Below are 25,199 nucleotides of genomic sequence, written 5' to 3' on the forward strand. Positions count from 1 at the left end.
GATGATGGTAAACAAGTGTTGAAAGTTTCAAAGCTTGATCTCAAAAGACTTTGTCAAAATATGAACTGATACGAAAAACTTAACCATGATTTCTAAGTCAAAAGGGGCCATAATTCAGCCAAAATCCCTGATGGAGTTATGTGCTCTTGCCTATAACTGGCCATGGTGATGGTAAACAAGTGTTGAAAGTTTCAAAGCTTTATCTCAAAAGACTTAGTCAAAATGTGGACTGGTACAAAAACTTAACCAAGGTGTGACGCCGACGCCGACGCCGTGGTGAGTAAGATAGCTCGAATAGTAGAGCTAAAAATACAACCAAAAGTTATCTAACTTTATTATTTCAGTCAGTTTGATGACTAGAAAGTACTGTGTAAATTGTCACATTGTCAACAAGCATTCGGTTGAAGGACAAAAGTAATGAGCTTTATTTAGTTTTAAATTTCAACAGTAATTTAATGTAGACAAAGTGGTACATCTTTTAAATCACCGGATGTAATTTATTCAAACATGAGGTAAGGGTTCAAGATAACTTAGTGGTTAAAGTCAATTGGGGTAAGAATAAATTAGGGTGTTAAGGATTTTATTCTTGGATTTTATTAATCGAGTTGTTTTCGTGCAACAGAAATATGTTGGGTACAACATACCATATTCACAAAAAGTGATTTCGATTTTATTATAACTTAACTGTATGGAATATACATGTAGTGTTAATTCAGTATTTAGTACATGTAACTGATTGAGGTACAGTGCTCTACGATATTTGCCTTGACACATTCTGATAAATCTTAAAGTTTATAAAAATCATCAATGGCATTACAAACAGTTTGATTGATTTTATGCAGATCTATCACAATAGTACATATAACTGAGCCATGCAATGAGAAAACCAACATAGTGGGTTTGCGACCAGCATGGATCCAGACCAGCCTGCACATATGCGCAGTCTGGTCAGGATCCATGCTGTTCGCTAACAGTTTCTGTAATTCTAAAAGGCTTTGAAAGCGAACAGCATGGATCCTGACCAGACTGCGCGGATGGCTTATATCGAAAAACAAGAGGGCCATGATGGCCCTATATCACTCACCTGTTATCATTGCACTTGAGGACACGAAGGTCCTCAGAAAAAATATCTAAGTCCAAAGGACAGGAACAACAAAGGGAAGAAATTTAACCAAAAAGAAAAAAGTGATTCTTACAAGGTACAAATTATTGTAAGTGAACAAAAGAAGGATCTGCCAAATAAATCTGTTGACATAAATGAAATTTCAGATCAGTATCTTCATTAGTTATGGAGATATACCCATTTTAATTTGAAATAAAGGGAGGTAATTTGACATAAAATCAGTCCATAGTTATCTACCCTGATTGGCTCAGTCCAACTAATGACAATAATGAAATTTCAAAATAGCTAATTTTGGCCCTTTCAGGGACCATAACTCTGGAACCCATAATGGAATCTGGCCAGTTCAAGAAAGGAACCAAGATCTTATGGTGATATAAGTTGTGAGCCAGTTTGGTAAAAATCAAATCATAAATAAAGCTGCTATTGTGCAGACAAGGTCAAAATAGCTAATTTTGGCCCTTTCAGGGGCCATTACTCTGGAACCCATAATGGGATCTGGCCAGTTCAAGAAAGGATCCGAGACCTTATGGTGATACAAGTTGTGTGCAAGTTTGGTTAAAATAAAATCATATATGAAACCACTATCATGCAGACAAGAAATTGTTGACGCACGGACGACGGATGAAGGGTGATCACAAAAGCTCACCTTGTCACTATGTGATAGGTGAGCTAAAAATAGATAGATCTAGAATCTACACAAATTTTCACTGACCTCTACACCCTTCTATTATGATGTCAAATAGTTTTCTTTATGTCCGTTACCGTAGAAAAAGTAGCTGATCAAAATTGCATTTTATCTGATACAGAATCATTTATCATACATATAAGGCGGAGTTTAAAACAAGAGATCACAGAATGATCTTGGTGCCCACCATTGAGCCATTTTTGAATGTTCCAAATTTCAAGACTAATATTAGAGATACTACACTAAAAATTAATACAAAACAAGTGTCTTACCAAAACATGTTACCGCAGAAAATGTATTTACTTTTTACATAGGACTTATAATAAAAAAGTTAGAAAAATACCTAAAATATTGAAAATCTAAAAATAGAATTCCTAAAAATAGGCTAATTATTGGAATTTAAAGGGAAGTAACTTAGTACAAAAGTTAACAATAATGAGTCATATGCATTTTTTTTTCTTATTACGGAAACAGAGAATGCACATATAATTATTTATTTTATAACTAATAATTAAACCCATACCCTAAACAAGAGAGATGACATCATTAATGCGTTATATGCAGTTATTATTCTTTTCTTATTATGGAAACAAAGAATGCACACATAATTACTTATCATAACTAATAACCAAACCCAGAAATTTCAGTACTAAACAAATTAATCATCAATCTACTAGGGTAGTCCATTCACTGCTGAGTTGTAATAGGAAAATAATGGACAACTTGAATCATTATCTCATTAGTGTCTGCAGATTTTAAAACCCTTCAACAGGTAAGGCCATAAAAAACCAATTAACTACTTGGGAGGGCCACTGGATATAAAATTATATTAGAAATCGAAATAAACAAAGGGCCATAACTCATTAAAAAAATGTTGAACCCAGTCTGATTTTCAGGGGGACACAACTAGAATACCAATACATCATTCTGACAAAGTTTGGTCAAAATCCGCTCAGTAGTTTCTGAGGAGATGCGATAACGAGAAATTGCTAACGGATGGAAGGACAGACTGAAGGCCGATGGACCACAGATGCAGAGTGCAGATGGTGGGCTAAAAATCGTATCTAGGTTTGTTATCATTAGTCATTGTTGTTTACCTGTTCAGATCAATATTGATCACATGTACACTGATACAGGATGTAAAATTTCAGGCAAATACTTTTAATGTTGCATGTTTACAACAATTTTATCTTAGTTCAACATCTCTTGACTGATACTTAGTGTGACATAAATGTTGAACAAAGTGCACACTCGAACCTGGCCAAAAACAGTCGTTTTTTATTTACACAGGTGAGGTATCATTTTGACACACACAGTTAAGGAAGTTAATGGCAAATTCGTCACTAATTTTGATAATGATCATGGTGAACTTTTGAGCATTTCTGACAGATAAACATTTTATCTATCCTCAGCAAAAATAAGCAAACTAAGGCCATCATTTTGAGATTTTAACGTGAAGTTTATTTACAACTCTGGCAACAATCAATTTTAATTAAATAGATTCTACTACAAAAATTGTTCGCTATACTTGTCAACTGTAAAAATCAATGTTTGACATTTAGCGTCAAATCAACAAGGTGTTACAAGGCTGCAGAGCCAAATTCCATGATATCGTATTAAATTAACAAATCATTATCTCCGACACTCACAAGATAACTGATACGGTCTGATGCACGCACCCCATCAATACCGAAAGTAGGCTGTTGAGCTGAAAAGTAACCCCCTAATTAGGTTTTGAATGTTTAGCAAAAAACTCATTTCTTTCGAAAATACTTTTAAAATATACATTTATAGTTGACAATTAGGTTCTATTGTAATTTAGTAATATTTACATAAATTATGTGAATATTGACCATGTGTAAATGAATGCTACACACAAGTGCTACTGAACAGCCATACTGTATACTGAGAGGGTTTGTGAGAGAAACAATTCCAGAGTATTATTTTTATTTTCTTGTAAATACATGGTAATATTTAACTTCATGCAAGCGGATGGTAAGATTATTAATTGATATATTTACGCAGGAGTACTAAATGAACTGTCTGCATGTTGTTTATGTATTTTAGGGAGTTATATTTGATTCCACATGGGTATCGCAGTTCGATAATGGTTCAATCCAATAAAATACCATTTAATTTTTGATAGCAAAGCTTGAACTAAGTCAAAAAGTGAATACAACCTAGATTTATCCAGCCTGATTATTTCAGTAAGCTTGATGACTGGAAAGCATTGTATGAAATTTCAAAGCATCACATGTAGTTGTTCCTCAGAGACACTTGAGAGTTGCATGGATATCTTTAATGGAATTTTCCAAGTAGAAGGCCATTATTTGTTTTAAATTCATTGAAGAGTTATCTTACTTGATTACATGTATCTTAGTAAGCTTGACGACTGGGAATCAATACAATACATGTTGTTGTTACTGAAATACAGCTTGATAGTTAACTGCACACAAAACTTTAATCAATTTTCTTAGTTGAAAAATGGCCATGATTTGTATTGAATTCGACCAAGAGTTATCTAATACATGTAGTTGTTACTGATCTACAGCTTGTTAGTTGCATGCTAAACCTTTAACCAAATGGTCTAAGTAAAAAAAAGGCCATAATTTGTATTCAATTCAACCAGGAATTATCTAACTTGATTGTTTCAGTAGCTTTGATGCCTAAGTTTCAAACCAATATGTGCAATGGTTACTGAGATATGACTTTAACCAAGGTGTAATGCAGACAATGACAGGTGAGTAGAAAAGCTCTCACTATTCAATGAATAGCCAAGCTAACAGGTTAAGCGTGTTACTAGTATGTTAAAAGTAACACCAAAGATCCAAAAGTGCACTTCAATGGACAAGTACTGTAACTGCTATGCACATTACGTATATATAATTTAAATTTCATACACCAAAAAATATATTCAGATTCCAGATAAGCCCACAATTTCTGTTACAAGCCAAGTGTAAATAGAAAGAAAATCTGGCATGAAAATAATTTATTCAAAGAAATTAACAGAATGCAATATTCAGGCAGAATGAGTAACTGAAACAAAGTCCTAATATATATCATACCCAATCACTGAGTTAAATCTTCACTGATCTTGGTTTTGTATACATAATCCATTTGATTTATTTACATGTTAACAAAAACATACATGTAGATCCTCCCTTATTTCTGGAAATCGGGTTGAAATTCAGTTTCATTACAATATTTTACAATAAACAAAGAAATAAATTGTTTTACACGTCTAATTCAAATCAAACTTGAGAAAACTAGATATGTGACCAAATATGTGCCCCTACTTCCTATCACTGAATGGTTATATGTAACCTGCATGCACTATTAGTAAACTTTCATACTACCTCTTGTTGGTGTTGCAAGTCATTCAGGGAGTGTAGTATGGATAACCATGAACGCAAGATGAAAGAAACTGGGAGTAAAACAAGAGCTGTCACTATTGGTGACAAATGCCCCCGAAGTGTGCCCAAGAATGCTACAGTTGTATGTGCAAAAAAATCACACATCATTTCATGACCTTGACCTTGACCTAAGAGGCCTGGGTCATAAGCATGACACACATTCTCAATATGGTTAACATTTGTGTCAAATTATTTTCAAATCCGTTGATAAATGGCAGAGTTATGGACCAGACAAGAAACACCTTTGACTTCTAAGTGTGACCTTGACCTTGGAGCTAGGGGTCTGGGTCTTGTGCATGACATCTCATCTCATTATAGGGAACATTAATGCCAAGTAATTTCAAAATCCCTTGATCAATGGCAGAGTTATGGACTGGACAAGAAACAGATCATGTTAACCAATAACCTCTAAGTGTGACCTTGACCTTAGAGCTAGGGGTCTGGATCTTGCACATGGCACGTCGTCTCATTATGAGGAACATTAAATTTTATGCCAAGTAATTTCAAAATACCATGCTGAATGGCAGAGGTATGGACCAGACACGAAACATACCCTGTTAACCTTTGACTTTTAAGTTTGACCTTGACCTTGGAGCTAGGGGTCTGGGTCTTGCACATGACATGTTGTCTCATTATGGTAAACATTTATGCCAAGTTATTTCAAAACCGCTTCATGGATGGCAGAGTTATGGACTGGACATAAAACAGACCATGTTAACCTTTGACCTCTAAGTGTGACCTTGACTTTGGAGCTAGGGGTCTCGGTCTTGCCCACCTTTGGAGGCATAATAAAAAAACTTAAACTTTATTTCTTCTTTGTTTGGAATAGGGGTGGGAGGGTAGGATGGGGAAAGGGGGACAAATCCCAAACAAAAGCACCGCCCATTGGTGCCATAGCTCCTCAAAAAGTGCTGGACAATATGTAAGAAAAGAGTTTTAGTTCAGATTTTCTAATTACAAAAAGGGCCATATTTCTGACAAAATGGAAATCAAAATTATGGTTCACAACCTACATACTCATCTAATGATGATAAACAAGTGTGCAAAGTGTCAAAGCTGTTTTTGAGAGAAGGTGGACCTAAACAAAAATTTTAACCAAGAAACTCAAATTTTTTAAGTACAAAAAGAGCCATAATTCTGACAATATGCATATCAGAGTTATGCTTCTTTGTTTCTTTGTCTACATAGTCCCTATTGATAACAAACAAGACTTAGTGTGCAAAGTTTTAATGCTGTAGCTCTTACAGTTTTTGAGAAAAGGTGGACCTTAAAACAAAAAATTTAACCAATGTCACGACAATATATCATAGATTCTTTTAAAAAATCAGACAAGTTAATAAAACCCCAGGTGCACAACTTTATATGCTGAACACAATTTCTATCAAGTTTTTTTTAGATACATGCGTCATAACCTTTTAGGCCTTTAAAGGGAATTCCTATACATGTAGTTTTTTATGCGCATCTTTCTGTGCAGCCAACATTATCTATGGAAAATTGAAGTGAAGTCAACATTTGTTGAAACATGTGACAGACAGTCTTAAATATAAGGAATCTTGTAAAAATAACTTTTTTTATAAGTTTTATCAGTAATCCAATATTTATACTGGTTTATGTTGTATTGACATGAATCATGTCTGACATGTATCTTGCCATTTTGTGGCTGTGTTTTGACAGCGCATTTTAGCACAAAGACAGTGTTGTTCATATAATGTTAGACAATCAACTTTGTATTGCTAAGACAATATCTCTTTTCAGCTTATTTATTATTCAATTATAGAAAGAATTAAGTATATTTTAAACTTTTTTAAACTTCTAGCAGATATACATGTAATCAATTTGGTCAGGTTTGCACCATTTTTCGTTCGAACAGGTGTTGTATTCAAGCGGTCTTTACATAAAATTTAGCCTGGTGACCAATACATTTTTAGCCCTTTTTATGTTCACAATACAATTATTTATACACAAGAAAAACAAGAAACAAATCTATGAAACAGTTTTTTCAAAATTTAAAAAAATATTCTTCACTATGGGTACTTTGTGAATTTGAAACAAGAGGGCCATGAAGGTCCTGTATCGCTCACCTGACCTATTGACCTAAAGATCACAAAGATTAACATTCTGACCAAGTTTCATCAAGATAATGATCATAAATGTGGCCTCTAAAGTGTTAACTAGCTTTTCCTTTGATTTGACTCTGTGACCTAGTTTCTGACCCCACATGACCCAGATTCAAACTTGACCTAAAGATCATCAAGATTAACAATCTAACTAAGTATCATGAAGGTAAGTCATAAATGTGGCCTCTAGAGTGTTAACAAGCTTTTCCTTTGATTTGACCTAGTGACCTAGTTTTTCACCCCATTAAAATTTGACCTAAAGATCATCAAGTTTAACATTCTGACCAAGTTTCATTACGATATGGTCATAAATGTGGCCTCTGGAGTGTTAACTAGCTTTGCCTTTGATTTGACCTGGTGACCTTGTCTTTGACCCCACATGACCCAGACTTGAACCTGACCTAAAGATCATCAAGATTAACATTCTGACTAAGTTTCATAAAGATACAGTCATAAATGTGGCCTCTAGAGTGTTAACAAGCTTTTCCTTTGATTTCACCTAGTGACCTAGTTTTTCACCCCACCTGACCCAGATTTAAGTCTGATCTTTAGATCATCAAGATTAACATTCTGATGAAGTTTCATGAAGATATAGTCATAAATGTGACCTCTACAGTGTTAACTAGCTTTTCCTTTGATTTAACCTGGTGACCTAGTTTTTGACCCTACATGACCCAATATAGATCTTGTCCAAGATTTTATTAAGGGTAACATTCTGACCAAGTTTCATTAAGATTGGGCCAAAATTGTGACCTCTAGAGTGTTAACAAGCTTTTCCTTTGATTTGTCCTGGTGACCTAGTTTTTGACCCCAGATGACCCAATATCGTACTTGTCTAAGATTTTATTGCGGGTATCATTCTTACCAAGTTTCATTAAGATTGGGCCAAAATTTTCACCTCTAGAGTGTTAACTTTTCCTCTGATTTGACCTGGTGACCTAAATTGTGACCCCAGATGACCCAATATCGAACTAGTCAAACATAACATTCTGACCAAGTTTCATTAAGATTGGGCCAAAACTGTGACCTCTAGAGTGTTAACAGTGAAATTGTTGAAGACGACGCCGCCGCAGCTGACACCGACGGCGACTGACACAGAGCGATCACAAAAAAAATCTATGAAAGGAATATGCCAGTAGATGCTGGGGGCATAAAAACTATAGGAATTCTCTTTAAGGCATCTTTTTGACTAAGTCAAGGGCCATACCTCTGGTCTTTTGGAGTGAAATACCAAACAAAACCCCAGGTGCACAACTTCAAACAATCCTCTAATGTTTCATGACTCGAGGTCAAATACTTTTTGAGTAGGGCGGGGACGATTTCAAAATTTTGAAACCGGTTAATCATTTGTTTGAAATCGAACCGAACCGGTTAATCAGCCGCCGTATTGAAAATGCTGTTTTCTTTCCTGACGACTGTAGGTACGTCCAGCAGCTGATTACATTAGGAACTTATGGACTTTATCGTTTGCAAGCAGTGTGATAATAAATAATTCATATTTTGGTGTATTTTGTTTTACGGTAAACATATCACGACAGGCAAATTACTGTCTATTGACTATGTTAAATGTGTTTTAGCGGAAATATACTGTGGGTCTATGTGCTAGTCAAAAAAATGTATATTAATAAGGCCTAACATGCTAAAATAAATTAGGGTAGGTAGGTTGGAATTTTTTTTTTTTTTTTTTATTTTTTTTTTTTATTAAGGGAGACTATTCAGAAAATATTTTTGTGTCAAAAAATGAATACAAACAAAAGGGTTATGCCTTTAGAGCATCAGTAAGTTGATTTTTAACATCACTGAGCATGTTTAAAGCATAAAAAGTGCAGTTTTGCAATTTTTTCGTTAAAAAGTTAAAAAGAATATTCTCCAAGGCCATAAAAACATTTAGGGTCGGGCCAAAAATTTAGGGTAGGTCGGGATACCGGAAACAATTTTTTTACTCCTAAGATAAATTATGATTCGTGGTGTTTATTGTTCAAGAGCAATTAGCGGTTTTGCAAAATTGAAACCGGTTACACCTAGTAATCGAATCAGATCCGAGTAATCGTCCCAGCCCTATTTTTGTGATTCATGCAACCTTAACTTTTTTAGTCTTTATGCATATTTTTTTCTAAGTCAAGGGTCACAACTTTGGTCTGACAGAGTGATATCCAAGAAAGTACCCAGGTGACTCCAGATCAAATACTTTCAGAAATATATGCGAGACAAACATTTATGCCTTTACATACTTTTTTACTGTCAGGAGCCATAACACTAGTTTTACTGAGTGAAATCTCAAACAAACCCCAGGTGCACAACTTCACATACTGAATAACAATCCTATGATATTTGATACCTTTAGGTCAAATACTTCTTGCGGTATTCATGACAAAAAATCGGACAGAGTGACAGTTACACATACAGACAAGGCAAAATATAAATGCCTCCCCCACCCCTCAAAAGAAAATAAGGAGCTGCGTTTAATAAACGTTTGATGCCCCCAGTGGCATCCTTGTCGATAAATTTTGCACCTTATGGTTCAGGTAACTCTAAGGCTAAAATGAGGTCAAGGTCAAACTGAGGTCAGGTCAGGTGATGTTTGAAGATGAGGAATGGTCACAGGTTACATCTGCATTAGTATCAATTCATTCTAGTAAGGGGTACTGATTCTAGACTAAATGGTTCTATTTGGTTAACCAAGAGGTGGCCGATACAAAGCAACCATAGTCCAAAACGAGGTAAAGGTCAAAGTCAAACTGAGGTCAGGTGATGTTTGAAGATGAGGAATGGTCACAGGTTACATCTGTATTAGTATCAATTCATTCTTGTACGCATTCTTGATGCTAGACGAAACGGTCCCATTTGGTTAACCTCGAACCGATAGACGAACGAATGAACGAACAAACGAATGGACGGACAGGACAATCACTATATGCCTCCCGCATCAGTAGATGCCGGGGGCATAAAAATATTTTTTGGGGGGAGGGGGGTGTGGCACAAAAATTATACGTTATACATAAGATACTGATTCAAATACCCTACTTCATCACAGTCCATCTAGTTGTTGCCCTTACTGTTTTGTTTTTTTCTGTGATATCAGAATGTTTACGCAAAAAGCCATTATTTCGAACACATACTCTTTGCCTGTTTTTCTTCAATATCTTTTCAGCAATACCTTTACTTTCTGTACTTAAATATGACGAATCCTTTTCACCTTTACTCATTTTTTCTTTCCTTTTATTAAAATGTTCAGGTACATCATTTACTAAAAGTTCATTACTTCTCTTTATAAAACTTGCAACAAAAAACCCGTTAGTTTGGCAATCTTCGTAAGACATTCGTAAACACTGACTTCCATGTTTATATATCTTCTTTCCTCTATATTTCCATGCTGGCATTACACTTTCTATCTCAAATTTATCACAAAACTGTGAATACACTTCCTCAACAACCATTTCATTTTCTTCATCATGAATGGAGCATGTTGAATAAACGACCTTTTTAACACGTGGAAAATTAAGTGCATGTTTTAGAATGGATATCTGAAACTTGGACAGTTGTTGCAACCTCTCAGAGGTACATGATTCCTTTTCATCTGTAAACTGTTGCTGCCTGTTAACCATTCCTGTTGAAATAAAGGAAATCATTGTAATACAAAATGCTATAGATATTTTTGTCTTTTCTACAATTTCAGACAGTTCTTGTTGTAAAGTTGTCATAATGATCCAAGGTGATGCTACAGGAATAATTTCAGGCATGAGTTGATCCATGCATAGGGTCACTGACTTGCATACCTAGATAATCAAAATTAATACAAACATATACTATTATCAGTTTGCAAGTAACCAGATTTAAAACAAGAGCTGTATGTAAGACAGCACGCTCGACTTTTCTCAGTGCTTGACTCTGAATTAGAGCTTTGCCAGAAAAAACTTTATAAAACTTTAACAAATTAACAAAAAAATTCTAAATCAAAAAGGGGCATAACTCTATTGAATTTCAAATCAGTCATGGGGATTGTTTTTCCTGGTGTAGACTTTGATAGTTAATAACTATTTTAAGTTTCAAGTCAATAGCTTAGATAGTAACAGAGATATTTGACTTTATCAAAAGCTTTTACCAACGGAGACACCGACTCCGATGCTGGGGAGGGTGCAATAGCTCTACTTTTTCTTAGAAAAACTGTGCTAATAGAGATTGTATGGGAACTGACATTTAAGTTTAATAGCATTCTTAATGACATCAAGGCTAGTAATTCCTAAAGTTTTATAAAATTTGTATTTTAACCATCATCCTGTCCCAACTACAGAAATTTGTTAAATACAATCAATTCAAGTTTCATAACAAAGAGCTCCAATCTGAAGGATGATTGTTTGAATTGGGGGTGAGTTGGATTTTACGGCTATGGTGTTGTTTTCTAAATAGTTTTAGAGCAAAGGATAATTTCTGTTTTCTATATTATATCAAATAATATTACGTACAACAACAATTTTTAGTTTTTCTTGCCGTTTTGGATGTCTGTCTCATGGAATGAGAATAAAGAATTAAGAAAGGGGAGAGGAGGCAACAGAGCACGGGTATAAAGTCTTGTTCCTGATTCAGAGGCCGTAGGCGCAAACCTCGGTGGAAGCAGAATTTGACTGTGGTCTCTACATTCCCTTATCAAGGCAAAGAGTGCTGGTCGGTGTTCCAGGAAGCAGTTATCAAGCTTGGCATTTAATACTTCTATAGACTGCAATGTTAATAGGCACTTTCTCCTTAGAAAATGTCTTTAAAAGTGTACAAGGTTTTTTTTTCATTAAGATGGATATAACATTAGGGCTTTTATTCCCCTTCGCCCACAAAAAAAACTTTTTCCCAAAATAACAGGTGTATGCCACTTCTCTTTATGAAAATAAAACCCTATCAGCCTTGTTCATAAAAGCTGTATTAACTTTATATCCGATTATTCTCACATAAAGTAGGTATGTGTATGTATAATTGTGAATATTTGTTCTTTGTTAGTGTGTGAGCCACAGGCTTGAATCATCATAATTAAGTTTAGACTAACAAAGAATGGTAAAGTACTGCATTGTTTGTCATTATTGAAGGAAAGAGCAACCTGATCCGCTACATGAAGGATCCACCAATATATACTCCACATTTTCATACATCTTGTCTAGCGGACTAACAGACAAGAAGTCTCTACATCCAGCTTGTACACAAGTAGCCCCAGCCTTTGCTACAAGCGTCTTCAGCGTTGACAACCTCTTTGGATCCTTGTCAAAGGCATATATTGTTCTGTGGATTAAACATACTGAATAAATTAGTCCTGGAGGTTATCACAGACACCATAGAAATGTCACATATTCTCAATTACTAGTCTGACTAAAATGTACGTTTCACATTGGGAAATAACAATAAAAGTGAAAATATGTATTAAATACAATAGAGCCACTCTCGAAAGCATCTGTTTTATTTCATTTCTTCTAACATTTGAATAAATTTTATGTTAGAAAAGAATTTATCACTGGTTGTTGTGTGGATGGAAATATGCAATGCTTGGGTAACAGTTTTCACAGTAACTCCGCAGAGCCTCGTTACCACCTCAACAGTAACCTTTGAGTCTGCACCTTCAACAAGCGAAAGATTCCTACATTCTCTGCATAAACAACTATGAATCATTTAGAAAAGTTGCTGTCTGTGCATTTCAAAACACAGAGTGTCCATACATGGATACTGTGCTAAAACTGGATATTGTTGCAAACATAGATATCATGCCATACATGGATATAGTGCAATATATGGATATGGTGCCATATGTGGATGTCATGCCACACATGGATATACATGTAGTGCAATATATGGATATGGTGCCATATGTGGATATAATGCCATACATGGATATAGTGCAATGTATGGATATGGTGCCATATGTGGATATCATGCCATACATGGATATACATGTAGTGCAATATATGGATATGGTGCCATATATGGATATCATGCCATACATGGATACAGTGCAATGTATGGATATGGTGTCATATATTGATGTCATGACATACATGGATATAGTGCAATATATGGATATCAGGGCACTAGAAAACTTTTGGGGACAGGTACCCATACCCTCAGGAAGGGGAAGTTTTCGACATTTTAGGATGAAATGGGGAAGTTTTAGCCATGTATATATAACTACTTTTCACACTTATTAATACTGTTTTCAATCATTTCTAACTGATGTGACTATATTGCAACAGTAAATATTCCTTAGAGGTACTAATACTAGTACTATATAATATTAAAAGAAAGAGTTAATATCTATTTGTGTCAAACAACCTATCATCAGGGGAATTTTCTTCTGAGAAAGGGGGAAAAAAACATATTATTTTAGGAGGGGAATGGTACCCATATTCAGCCCCAAAAATGGCCAAACGAGTGCCCTGGATATGGTGCCATATGTGGATATCATGCCATACATGGATAAGTGCAATATATGGATATGGTGCCATATGTGGATAAGTGCAATATATGGATATGGTGCCATATGTGGATATCGTGCCATACATGGATAAGTGCAATATATGGATATGGTGCCATATGTGGATATCATGTCATATATGGATATGGTGCCATATGTGGATATCATGCCATACATGGATATAGTGCAATATATGGATATGGTGCCATATGTGGATATCATGTCATATATGGATATGGTGCCATATGTGGATATCATGCCATACATGGATATAGTGCAATATATGGATATGGTGCCATATGTGGATATCATGTCATATATGGATATGGTGCCATATATGGATATCATGCCATACATGGATATAGTGCCATACATGGATATTGTGCAATTTATGGATATCATGCCATACATGGATATGGTGCCATACATGGATATCATGTCATACATGAATATGGTGCCATATATGGATATCAGGCCATATATGGATATTGTGCCATGCACAGATTTAAGTGCAATACATGGATATTGTGCCATACATGAATTAGTGTTACACATGGATATTAATCAATTTGTTTGTACCCATTATTCCCCATAATAGCTGCCAGATGTGTTGTTTTGTTTCCCGGCGCAGCACAACAATCTATCACTGTGGAACCACTTGGAGGATTTAGTATATATGCTGGGAAACAGCTAGCCTGTAAAAATATTTGAAATCATCATAAGGATTACACAAAATAGTAGATCGCTGTCTCTAAAATAATCATTTTCCCAAGAACAGATTTTGAAATCTAAGTTTGAGCCACATTCTGGATAAAAAGTGTCGAGAACAAGACATGATTTTCCAAAACCAAAAAGATAAGACTTTTATCTGATAATATATCAACCAACAATACAAGAGCTGTCCAATAACAGCTCGCTCAGCTATTTGAATCCCTTCCACCTAGTAAAAGCTTGCATACAAAAGCCTTAGCAAAATTTTGAAAGCTGAAAAAGGGACATAACTTTACTAAAATGAAAGCCAGAGTTATGAAACTTGCCATGTGATGTAAGCCTGTGATATCAATTTTGAAACTCTGCCTGGTTATGTGAGTGCCGAAGAAAGGGTGATTACCAAAAGTCTACTATTAAAAAAAATTCAAATAATAGAGCTAAAAATGCAGAGCTAAAAATGCAAGTGTTTTCATTATCATTTCAAAATATTTTCATATCTTGAACTTTACATCCAATAAACAACTTGTACACCATATAGTAAATACCACACAGGCATTGTTGGTAAGGTGCCAGCCACAAAAGTTGCAGATCATGGTTTCAAAATACATTTGGTTCACAATCCATGCTTCTCATAATTTTATGACATTAGAGCTGGTTCTTGAGATACAACACTGAGACCTGAGACCAGTCTAACTATGCTGTTTTACCATTGGTCAAGTTCAAAATGTGCAATCAGATGCTTGAGTTTATAGACTGGTCTCCAAACAATAACCTGGGACCCCGGTTTTTCCCAGACTCAGAATTCAAATATCCTCTAAGCTTTTTTACAATAAAACTAATAAAGAAATGTATAATATAAGCAGAAAACAACACTGACCTTGTCCTGGATAATAACTTTACCAGACAAGTACAATGGATGATTATGAAGCTGTGTAGAGGAGGGAAGCATCAACAAGTTGGGTATATGTTCATCCTCTATAAACCAGTCTCCGCTGTCACATTCTGTCATGCTGACCGACCTGAACAAAAAACACAATGACCGTTACCATGGTAATATGTAAACAATATAGTAGTAATGTTGCAACTGGAACATCAGTGCTTGGAGGAACTGAATCAAAACATTTTTCTAATGAACTGTTGTCTAATATCCTTTTGCAAATGAAAACATTGTGCAAACAAGGAGCTGCGTTCAATAAACGCTTGATGCCCCCCGTGGCATCCTTGTCGGTACAAAGCAACCTAAGTCCAAAACGAGGTCAAGGTCAAGGTCAAACTGAGGTCAGGTGATGTCTGAAGATGAGGAATGGTCACAGGTGACATCTGCATTAGTATCAAGTCATTCTAGTAAGGGGTATTGATGCTAGACAAAACGTTCCCATTTGGTTAACCTCATGTGGACGAACAGACAGGACAATCACTATGTGCCTCCCGCATCAGTAGATGCCGGGGGGCATAAAAATATGCAAATTCAAGACAATTCATTATCAACAGGATCCATGTTGGATTAAAAGAACAAAGGGCAATAATTATGTGGAGACAGACAAAACAGTTATGGTTCTTGCATAATGTATTTCCTCTCAATGTCCTCTAAATTCCATCCTTTGAATAGTTTTTCAGTGATATTCCAGGCATTGTCTGGAGCATAACTAAATACAAGTAAAATAAAGGTCATAACTCTAAGTGGGGCAAGGTAGAGTTACACCTCCGCACTTTAAAAACGCACCACTCAGAAAATGGGTCATAAAATTTAATTTTATATGACAATTCCATTATTTTTATGTGATTACATAAATTCATTATCTGGTACACAAACAAGGAAAATTTAACAAAAATCGGTTAACAAAAACTGTTCATTTCGTCCTATTAAACAACACCACCCTCCAAGTCAAAATTCACAGACGACCAGTCTTGTAATGGTTGTATGATGACAATGTAAAAGAATAGTAATCCTTCGCGCACTCATACCAGCCTGCATCATTCCAATGGCGCGTTCCTGAATATTATCCGGAAGTCGGGGCATATTGTGAACTTGTTATTTATACAAAATAAAACAATTGTTGATCTTATAGTTACGTTTTTATTAGAGATCACGAATTTATAAATTTTATATTATTTGACAACTCACATGTACAGTGCACATGCAAAACGTGCTAAACGTCTTACCTGTGCATAATAAGTCACGGATGAGTGGTTTTGAATAAATATAATTTTAATTAAGCGACAAGTGACTAGTGTATTGGAAAAAGACATTTGTTATCATTTAAATTAATATTGGAAGACTTTATGTGTGAAATAAGTAATAAAAAATCTCAAAATTCTATTTTGTGAATTTTGAAACTGAGGTGTACCAGATATAAACATCTTAAATAAGTAGTTTTTATTTATAGATCTTTTTCATTTTTGCACATCTTATGGAAGAGATATTGAGATTACTATATAATACAAGAATGAATAAATTGGTCCACTCAGAAAGTGTAATTTGTGTATTTATTAAGTGGTGCGTTTTTAAAGTGCGGAGGTGTATGTTTTTTGAACAATGCACTTCTTCTAATGTCCTTTACATTTATGAGAAATATGAACCAAATCCCTTGTCTAATTCTTGAGAAATCTTTATGATAACAAGAGTACTGCCCAAAGCAATTGCTGCAATGTGTATATCAAGTTTTATGATATGCAATGCCTATGTTTTAAAAAAAAAATTTTTGGTTAGATATTTAATTCGAATGTAGACAGTCCTAATCAAATGTATTAAATTTTACTTAAGTATATAAATTGATTGTTTATATAGAACTACATTCATAATTAAATGCCATATTGGAGGGTAGTACACATTTATACTTTGTTTAGCTGTACATGGGTTAAGTGTGTGCTATTTTAAACCGAATGCAAAGTACTGTTGATACACATAACCATTTTATCTTATGTTTACGTGAACTATATGTAGCAATATTGTTTATATTTTCAAATATGGATTTTCGGACTAGTATACCTTTAACCCTTATCCTGCTAAATTTCTATAATGAATTTGTCCAAATTTCAATCTGGACAGTAACATTAACTGTTATAAAGGGTGCTTACCGAAAAGATACTGACTGAATAGCGAACAGTGCAGATCTTTATCAGACTGCATAGATGTGCAGGTTGATCATGATCTACACTGGTCGCCAAGGCAGAATCAATCGTATCCAGCATGATAAGGGTTATTTATTTATTTATTTATTTGGGTTTTATGGCGCACCAACATAGTATAGGTTATATGGCACCAAACAGGACTACAAATTTTGGTTCGACATCTCATTTACATCGAAATATAAACATGAGGTATGGAATCAAACTTTGAATACCTGCTGGAATCACAGAGTTACTGCAAAACCAAGTGTTAAGACCCTATTAGTCGCCTCTTACGATCATGCAAGGGTAAGGCAGTGGTTCCAATTCTTTTCATACACAGATCATCCCAAAACCACATGGGGCAATAAGGGTTAAGAATCATCAGTCAAAGCTTGATGTAAGTCAAAGGGTTCTAAAGATACCAAACATTTTTGTACAAACTGTCAGTCTCACATTGACCCACTGACCTCAAAATCAATAGGGGTTATCCAGAGCCCATCAGCAATGTGTGTGATAAGTCTCACAATCATAGATCCAAGCATTCTTATCATACTGAGCAGAAATAAAACTCAGCAGCTAACAGATGGACAGACGGATGACCAGTCCCATCAACTAATACCTCTCTTCAGGCATATACAAAAGGGAGATAATTCCAAACGTATACAAGGTAGAGTAAAGGTTCTTATACATTGCACTTCCTCCTAATGTCCTCTGTCAATGTGTGAAAGTTCAACAAAATTCCTAAAAAGGTTTAAAGATATGGCCTGGAAAAAGACTGACACAGTGATTTATACAACTGAGCTTCCACCAAGAAGGCGGGTCCCTAAAAAGTATAGATACATGCTGTAGGTACTGCATAATGTTTTTGTTAGGTCAATGTCTTAAAACTATACAAAGTAAGTAGCTCACTAAACTTATTTCATACTGGAGGCAAGGTAAGCTAGTTAAATGAAGTCAATGAATTTTGTCTCTATTTGCAAGAAATTACAAATTCCAAAAAATGAACAAGAATTCTTTAAAGAGCCAGGACAAGTAGAAATTTGTGACAACTCACCTTAAATGTTCTCTCAACTCGAACTGTTTTTGTAGTTCTCCCATCACATATTCTTTTCTGCCCAGTATTGTGTTGATCCTTACATATTTTGGTAGTGGTTTATCTATAACAACATGGAAGAAGAAATGTGTGTAAACTATATGTATTTAAGGTAGCTGACCCAGAAAACAATCAGCTATTTGCACTCCACCTAGTAGTTTCTAGTAATCTGGACTTGACCTAGTATTCTCTGGCAATTTACACCTGACTTTGTATTCTCTGGCAGTTTGCACTAAACTAAGTACATGTATTCTCTAGCTATCTGCATGTGACTTTGTATCCTCGTGCAATTTGCACTTTACATAGTATTCTCTAGCTATTTGCATGTGACTTTGTATTCTCTCGCAATTTGCACTTTACATAGTATTCTCTGGCAATTTGCACTTATAGAGGATATTACATGAGTGTCTTTTCATATTGAATTTATTAAACGAGTTGAATAAAATAATAAAATGCGAGGCTCTGCTGAGCATTTTATCAATTTTATTCAACGAGTTTAATAAATTCAATGTGGAAAGTCACAAATGTAATATTCTTTTTATCACATGTTAGCCTTTCTTGTCGAAACATCAAAAAATCGACTTTCTTTTACCATATAAACAAGACAATTTGACCGACGTCGCCTAAACTATAAATGACGTCGACGTCAAAGCTTTATTACACTAGTGTATTATCGTTTTTATTTAATGGCTTTATTCCACTCCCGCGACGTCAAAAATGTGATAAAACTAATTATTCTCTGTATGAGATTCTGGTATTTTCAAAGAGGAATGGAGAGCCATGTATTTGTGTATAAGCTATGTAAGCAGACTGTGTTAGCCATCAGAGAAACTTACCATAGCTTGTAAAGAAAGGTTTGTTTGTTTTTTGGTTTAACACCATTTTTTTAAACAGTATTTCAGTTAAGTTAAATCTTTTATAAAACTGTCATAGAGAACATATGCCCCATCCAGGGAACAAACTCACAACCCCCGCAATACATAGATCTGCACTCCTCCTATTGAGCTAAGCCAGCAGGTAGGACACTGCAGATTGTCATTATAGGTCCATTACCTTAAACTGTGTGTGTTTTTTTTTAATTATAACCAGAAGGTCGAATGAGAGACTGTCAGCAGCCTGGTACTTTCCTTTTAAATATGCAGTACAAACTCAGGTAACGACAATACCTTCATACAACAGACATCTCTTCACAAAATTTGATATTTTCTTCTCCTATCAGACAAAAATCTTATAAATTTAACTTTTCCAAAGCAAAACCTTTTGTACAACATATGTACAACAAACATATTCGAGTTTTCCAAGCAATGTTTACCCTACAATGGTTGCACTGTAGTTCAAAATATACAACATTTTCATCATACAAAATTACATTTTGTATATACAAAAAAAAATCAATTTAAAACAATGAACTAAACATGAATTGCTTTGGAGATATAACTGCATTAGTTTTTTGTGTTTTTGTTTAATAGGTTTAAAGTCACACAGGCACAATTAAGGTCATATGGCAACATTTCCAAATTTTGGTAGTAGATGAAGACATCAGGTGCCCCTCCATGCACTGTTTCAGTCAGGCATAAGTGGGAACATCAGAAGAACAACCAACCTTCTAAAAAGCAGCTGGATGGCTCCCTCATATAAAGAATTTGACATACCAAGTGAGATTTCTAACCCATATCGGTAAGGAACAAGTGATTCAAAGTTAATGACCTTTACCATTCGACCACAGAGGCCTACTATTAGTTTCTTTTTCTGTTAGTTTCACTTTCTTCAAACATACCTGCTACATGAGATGGCAGCAGTTTCTGAAGTGCTTGCTTCAGATCTGTCACTCCTTGTTCTATTTTTATCCTCTCACACCTGCTGTGTATGGCATTTTTATACTTATGAAGCATGACCTGTTGTGAAAACAAACAATTTACTAATTAATACACGCAAAATTCAAAAATAATTGTGAAGATCTCAATTTTTAAAGGTAAATTACATTCATAATGCAGCTTAACTTTGGTAACAGACACTGCTCAGTATCCAGTTTAAATCAAGCTGGTTCATGTAAATGTATACCAGATCCCAAACAGGGACAGTCAATGGTATCCGTTTTAAACAAAAAGGCAATGACAGCCCTTTGGAGTATCCTTCCTCAAACATATATCTGCCAGTTTTCATCCATTTCAGGTCTAAAATTTAGAATCCTTTCAAATTCTAGATTAAATGCCAGACCTCAGCTGATATTTTCAGCTTAAAAACACAAGCAGGTGAAAATGCTCAGTGCTAACATTGCCATCTTGCCTTGGGAAGGTTATCATTCAATATGGTCTGTAACTTCTGTTCTTTTAATATCAGTTTAACTACAAAATCATACATCTGGACAACAATATAAATGGCTCAGCCAAGAAAATAAAATGGTTATTTCAACGTAAATGGCAAGTACTCCAAAAGACACGAAGAAATTGCACCAATCATAAAGACCCCAAAGATGTCAAAACATGAAAGTGAACAACAAAATAATAAAAAAAATTCCAACCTTGTATTTTCCAGAAACACCCTTTCCCAGTAAATGCTCATACATGAGAACTGCTGCAAGGTTATCATCATTTCTCAGTCTCTTATCCTTTAACACACCACATTCTGCCGCTATTTCTAAAAGAGGTTTCCTGTACCTTAATGTCTCACAGGTCAGAGCATACAAAGCTTTCTTATTCTGAAATGACACATATTTAAATATAATACAAAATATCTCAACTCATGAAGTGTAGTAATTTCCCAGTGAGTATTCAGGGGTTGCAAAATAAATTTTCCAGCTTGCCCAGCCTGTCCTGAGCCCAAACAGACAAATAGAATTTTACCATATTTTCCTATATAACTGTTATAAGGTCAATAAAGAAAATACTTTTTGGCAAAAATGAACAAGTAATTCAAAATCAGGTCTTGCAGCCCCTTAGTATATAATCTTTAGAACTTAAAAACACATAAAATTGGAAAAGATTAAAGAATAACAGTAAACTTTTGAACAAAAAACATCGGTAAAACCAATGGATGCTGAATCCGAAATCTGCACTTATTCCAATGGATAATGAAGAAAATATGTGCACCTCTTGAGAGTGAAGTGTCGTATGAATTTTTGCTAAATTCCAGGCAGTGGTTGCTGAGAAATACTCCCGGCTATGATGGCGCTATAGTTTACTAATGTTAAATAATCAAAAGGCAATAAATCAGTGAAAAATCACCCAACTGAAACAAAAAGATAATATATGCATATGTCCTCTTGATAGTAAAGCTTCCTAATGAAGTACATTGTATAGCTAAATTCCAACCACTGGTTGCTGAGCAATACTCCGTACAAGAATTGTACTACAATATACATGTACTGCTGTTGAATAATCAAAGGGCAATAACTTGGTATAAAATAGAACAACCACCTGGGTTCTGCCTATTTAGAAAGAGTGAATCCAGTCAAGAGGGCAGCCTCTGATACCATACTCATGAAGTTTGTAAAGCAGTTTATAGTTCATCTATTTTATCCAATGACAAGCCTAGGATTTTCAAAAAAGTAACCAACTTATTTTCATATTATTTCATAACTGAAAAAATTGGTCCACTTAATCATGAAGTAGTACAAAATTAATGAGTATTCATTGTTCTGCCTTCTATGGATTTCCCACATTCAGGGAGGCGGAGCAACTACCAAAACAGGGGCTGCATACAAGAAATAATGTGTCTATGTAAAGAACGGGCCAAGTATATAAATATCAAATTGTGTTTTGTTTTCTTCTTTTTAATGCAAGCTGTACTTTCATAGTTTAAGTTTAACCTTTCTGCACCTTTCACTCTTTGTATTATCTCCACGATCAATTACCTCTACTAGTCTAAAAATAAACCAGAGTGCACTTACTTTGTCTTGTTTTATTTTTAAGTTATACAGTCATGTAGTTGCTTAAATAGTACTGTTAGATTATTATGAGTTAAACCTGCATATTGTTTTTTCATTGAATAAGAATGTAATATTGCGTTCTAGAAACAACTCGATAAGTGAGTCGTCTACTATGTATTTATAATTACATCCGCATGGTTTTGTGTACAGACAATGTTGGCCACACCTCCCAGAGAAATTCAAATTCAAATCTAAAACTCTATTCTCAGTCACCTTTGCAAAATAAAACAGAACCAGATTTTTTAATCAGATATTGTAAAAAGTCACTATGTACAAATGTGCAAATTAAAAAAAAATATGTTTCTACTAATTAACAGTAATTTCAAAGAAGGGTTACCTGTGTGGCTTAGTTTACTTGAGATGGAGATGTCGCTGATTGATGAAAAAGGGACGTTTTAACTTTATGTCTGTTGTAGATACACTTATTGATATTCTAATGCATTAAGTATTGCCTTCACTATGCTACACTCTGTTTCGGCAAACTTGATTGCATTAGAAAGTCATAAAATGACCTATAACCTATACTTAGTGTGACTAACTTTTTCAAAAGCCTTGCTAAAATCAGAGAAAATAAGGTCTAACTGCTGACTAGATCATCAACCAATTTGAGGTGTTGCGTTTCACACGAGCGATGCTCTCTGAATCTGTATTGCAGTTCATACAGAATGTTGTACCTCTGTATTGCAGTTCATACAGAATGTTGTACCTCTGTATTGCAGTTCATACAGAACACTGTATCTCTGTATATTGCAGTTCATACAGAACGTTGTACCTCTGTATTGCAGTTCATACAGAACGTTGTACCTCTGTATTGCAGTTCATACAGAATGTTGTACCTCTGTACTGCAGTTCATACAGAATGTTGTACCTCTGTATTGCAGTTCATACAGAATGTTGTACCTAGTAAGGCCAAAATTAAAAATATGTTTGTTTGCTGTCTCCCTACCTACCCGCTGAAAATGCTGCGCCCCAAAAGTTTTTATTGGATAATGCTGGTCAAATTCTTTTATAAGTTGCGATATGACAAGTGCCGCATATATTTCAAGAAAGCAAAATAATATTTATAAGTAAAAACGTTTAAATTGTATTATTTAATTTTATTCTTTTGTACAACATAATATAGTTTGTCTTTTTTTTTACAGAAGAAATATTCTGTAAGAAACGATCATATATCTAATGGTAAAAGTAAAATCTCCCCACCAAAAAAAAAAAAAAAAGAATTGCCTACCTACCTACCCAACTTTAAAAAGTATAGGGTCGGGAGACAGCAAACAAAGGCTTTTTTAAATATGGCCTAAAAAAGGAGGATATATCTGGTGCAATAGATGTTGACAGTTTACAAAGAATACACTGTCAGGTTAAAGTGACAGGATGATAGCTGAATGGATCACTCTGAGGTCCTTTCTTGCATACAGGGACAACATTTCCTTTTGACCAATCTGATGGCAAAGTATACGTACCAAACTCAATGCTATTTAAGCCCTGTGCATTAACCCCCACCCCACTCACCCCCAGATAAACCTGCCTATTACCCACAGGTACTCTGTGGCTGGACATATTGCCGCCATGTTGACTACGAGCTGTGATTTGACAAAAACACCTGCGCATGCCGGGAAACTCGCTCTTTCTACCTGTCTGCAGATTCTGCTGTTTTCATTGCAAAGCTGGATTCAATCCACTTCTATTTGTTGAAAAAAATGGTAAGAGAACTGCTCTGACATTTTTTATTATCATAGGCGAATACAGAGTATTTAAAAAAAAAAGCATCAAAATCGAAAGTTGATGTGGGTTATTTGGCGACTATAGATTTAAAGAATATGAAATAGCAGAAATTGATCTGGGGGAGACATATTGTTTATGCCCTGTCCGTCCATCACACTTCATTTCCGATCAATAACTGGAGAACCATTTGACCTAGAACCTACACAGAGCCGCAGCTAGAGTATCTGCGGAAGAACCTAGAAAAGGGAAAAAAATTTACCTGAACAAGGTGTGTTTATATTGCCAGAAGCCACACTTTAACTGTATATTAACTTCTAAATAATACCAACCAACTCAATAATCTCATTTTTACTTATCTAACCTAAACCCAAAATCCGCACGCCTATGGTCGCGAAAACCCATTACTTTAACATTTAACAGGTCGCACGTCAATAAAAAAAGAATTCTGAGCAATGCAACACATTCACCTTAAACTTTGATGAGAACACCAAATTCTTTAACGATCCTTTTTTCTTTACAGCGTCGGCTACGACTGCTGTCGCAACGGGAATCATATTTTTCTATAGACGCTTGATTTTGTCAAAGTAAGCTTCAAAGAGAGGAACATGTGTATTCCCCGGAAACCCAGAATTATACGGCTAATTCTCAGAAATCTCGGATGTGGTCATACATTTCTTATACAATGGTTTTACGTAGATATCTTAATATCATTTCATTTCTAAGCATCTAATCTTGGGATTGGAGGGAAAAAGTATAAAAATTAGGAAGTGGCTAGGGGTCTGGTAACCACAGGTGGAAGTAACGTAAAGGTCTGGGATACAGTAATTATACACTTAAAAATTTATTACAAT

The 25,199-nt window shown here is 35.0% G+C and overlaps 1 protein-coding gene across 1 annotated transcript; it reads right to left on the minus strand.

Annotated features, from left to right (window-relative positions):
• Window positions 1–654: 654 nt before the first annotated feature.
• Window positions 655–24,957, minus strand: LOC123526455 (28S rRNA (cytosine-C(5))-methyltransferase-like). Its single transcript, XM_045305609.2, has 8 exons — window positions 24,816–24,957; window positions 21,220–21,396; window positions 20,476–20,593; window positions 18,660–18,762; window positions 15,372–15,513; window positions 14,363–14,478; window positions 12,422–12,600; window positions 655–10,945 (listed from the first exon to the last, which is right to left on the minus strand). The coding sequence occupies exons 1-8, from the start codon at window positions 24,900–24,902 to the stop codon at window positions 10,359–10,361; spliced, it is 1,509 nt and encodes a 502-aa protein (XP_045161544.2). The 5' UTR covers window positions 24,903–24,957; the 3' UTR covers window positions 655–10,358.
• Window positions 24,958–25,199: the final 242 nt, after the last annotated feature.

This window comes from Mercenaria mercenaria, chromosome 14 (assembly GCF_021730395.1).
Source record: "Mercenaria mercenaria strain notata chromosome 14, MADL_Memer_1, whole genome shotgun sequence".
Classification (NCBI taxonomy): Eukaryota; Metazoa; Mollusca; class Bivalvia; order Venerida; family Veneridae; genus Mercenaria; species Mercenaria mercenaria.

Bases quoted from the DNA above. Each gene is read 5' to 3' on its own strand.
- LOC123526455 (XM_045305609.2), bottom strand. From the start codon at position 24,902: ATGATTCCCGTTGCGACAGCAGTCGTAGCCGACGCTGTAAAGAAAAAA. The intron at 20,594-21,219 runs GTTGGAATTTTT...TTTTCACAACAG, and splicing joins GTGTTTCTGGAAAATACAAG to GTCATGCTTCATAAGTATAA. The intron at 15,514-18,659 runs GTGAGTTGTCAC...TTTTTTGTTCAG, and splicing joins GAGTTGAGAGAACATTTAAG to GTCGGTCAGCATGACAGAAT.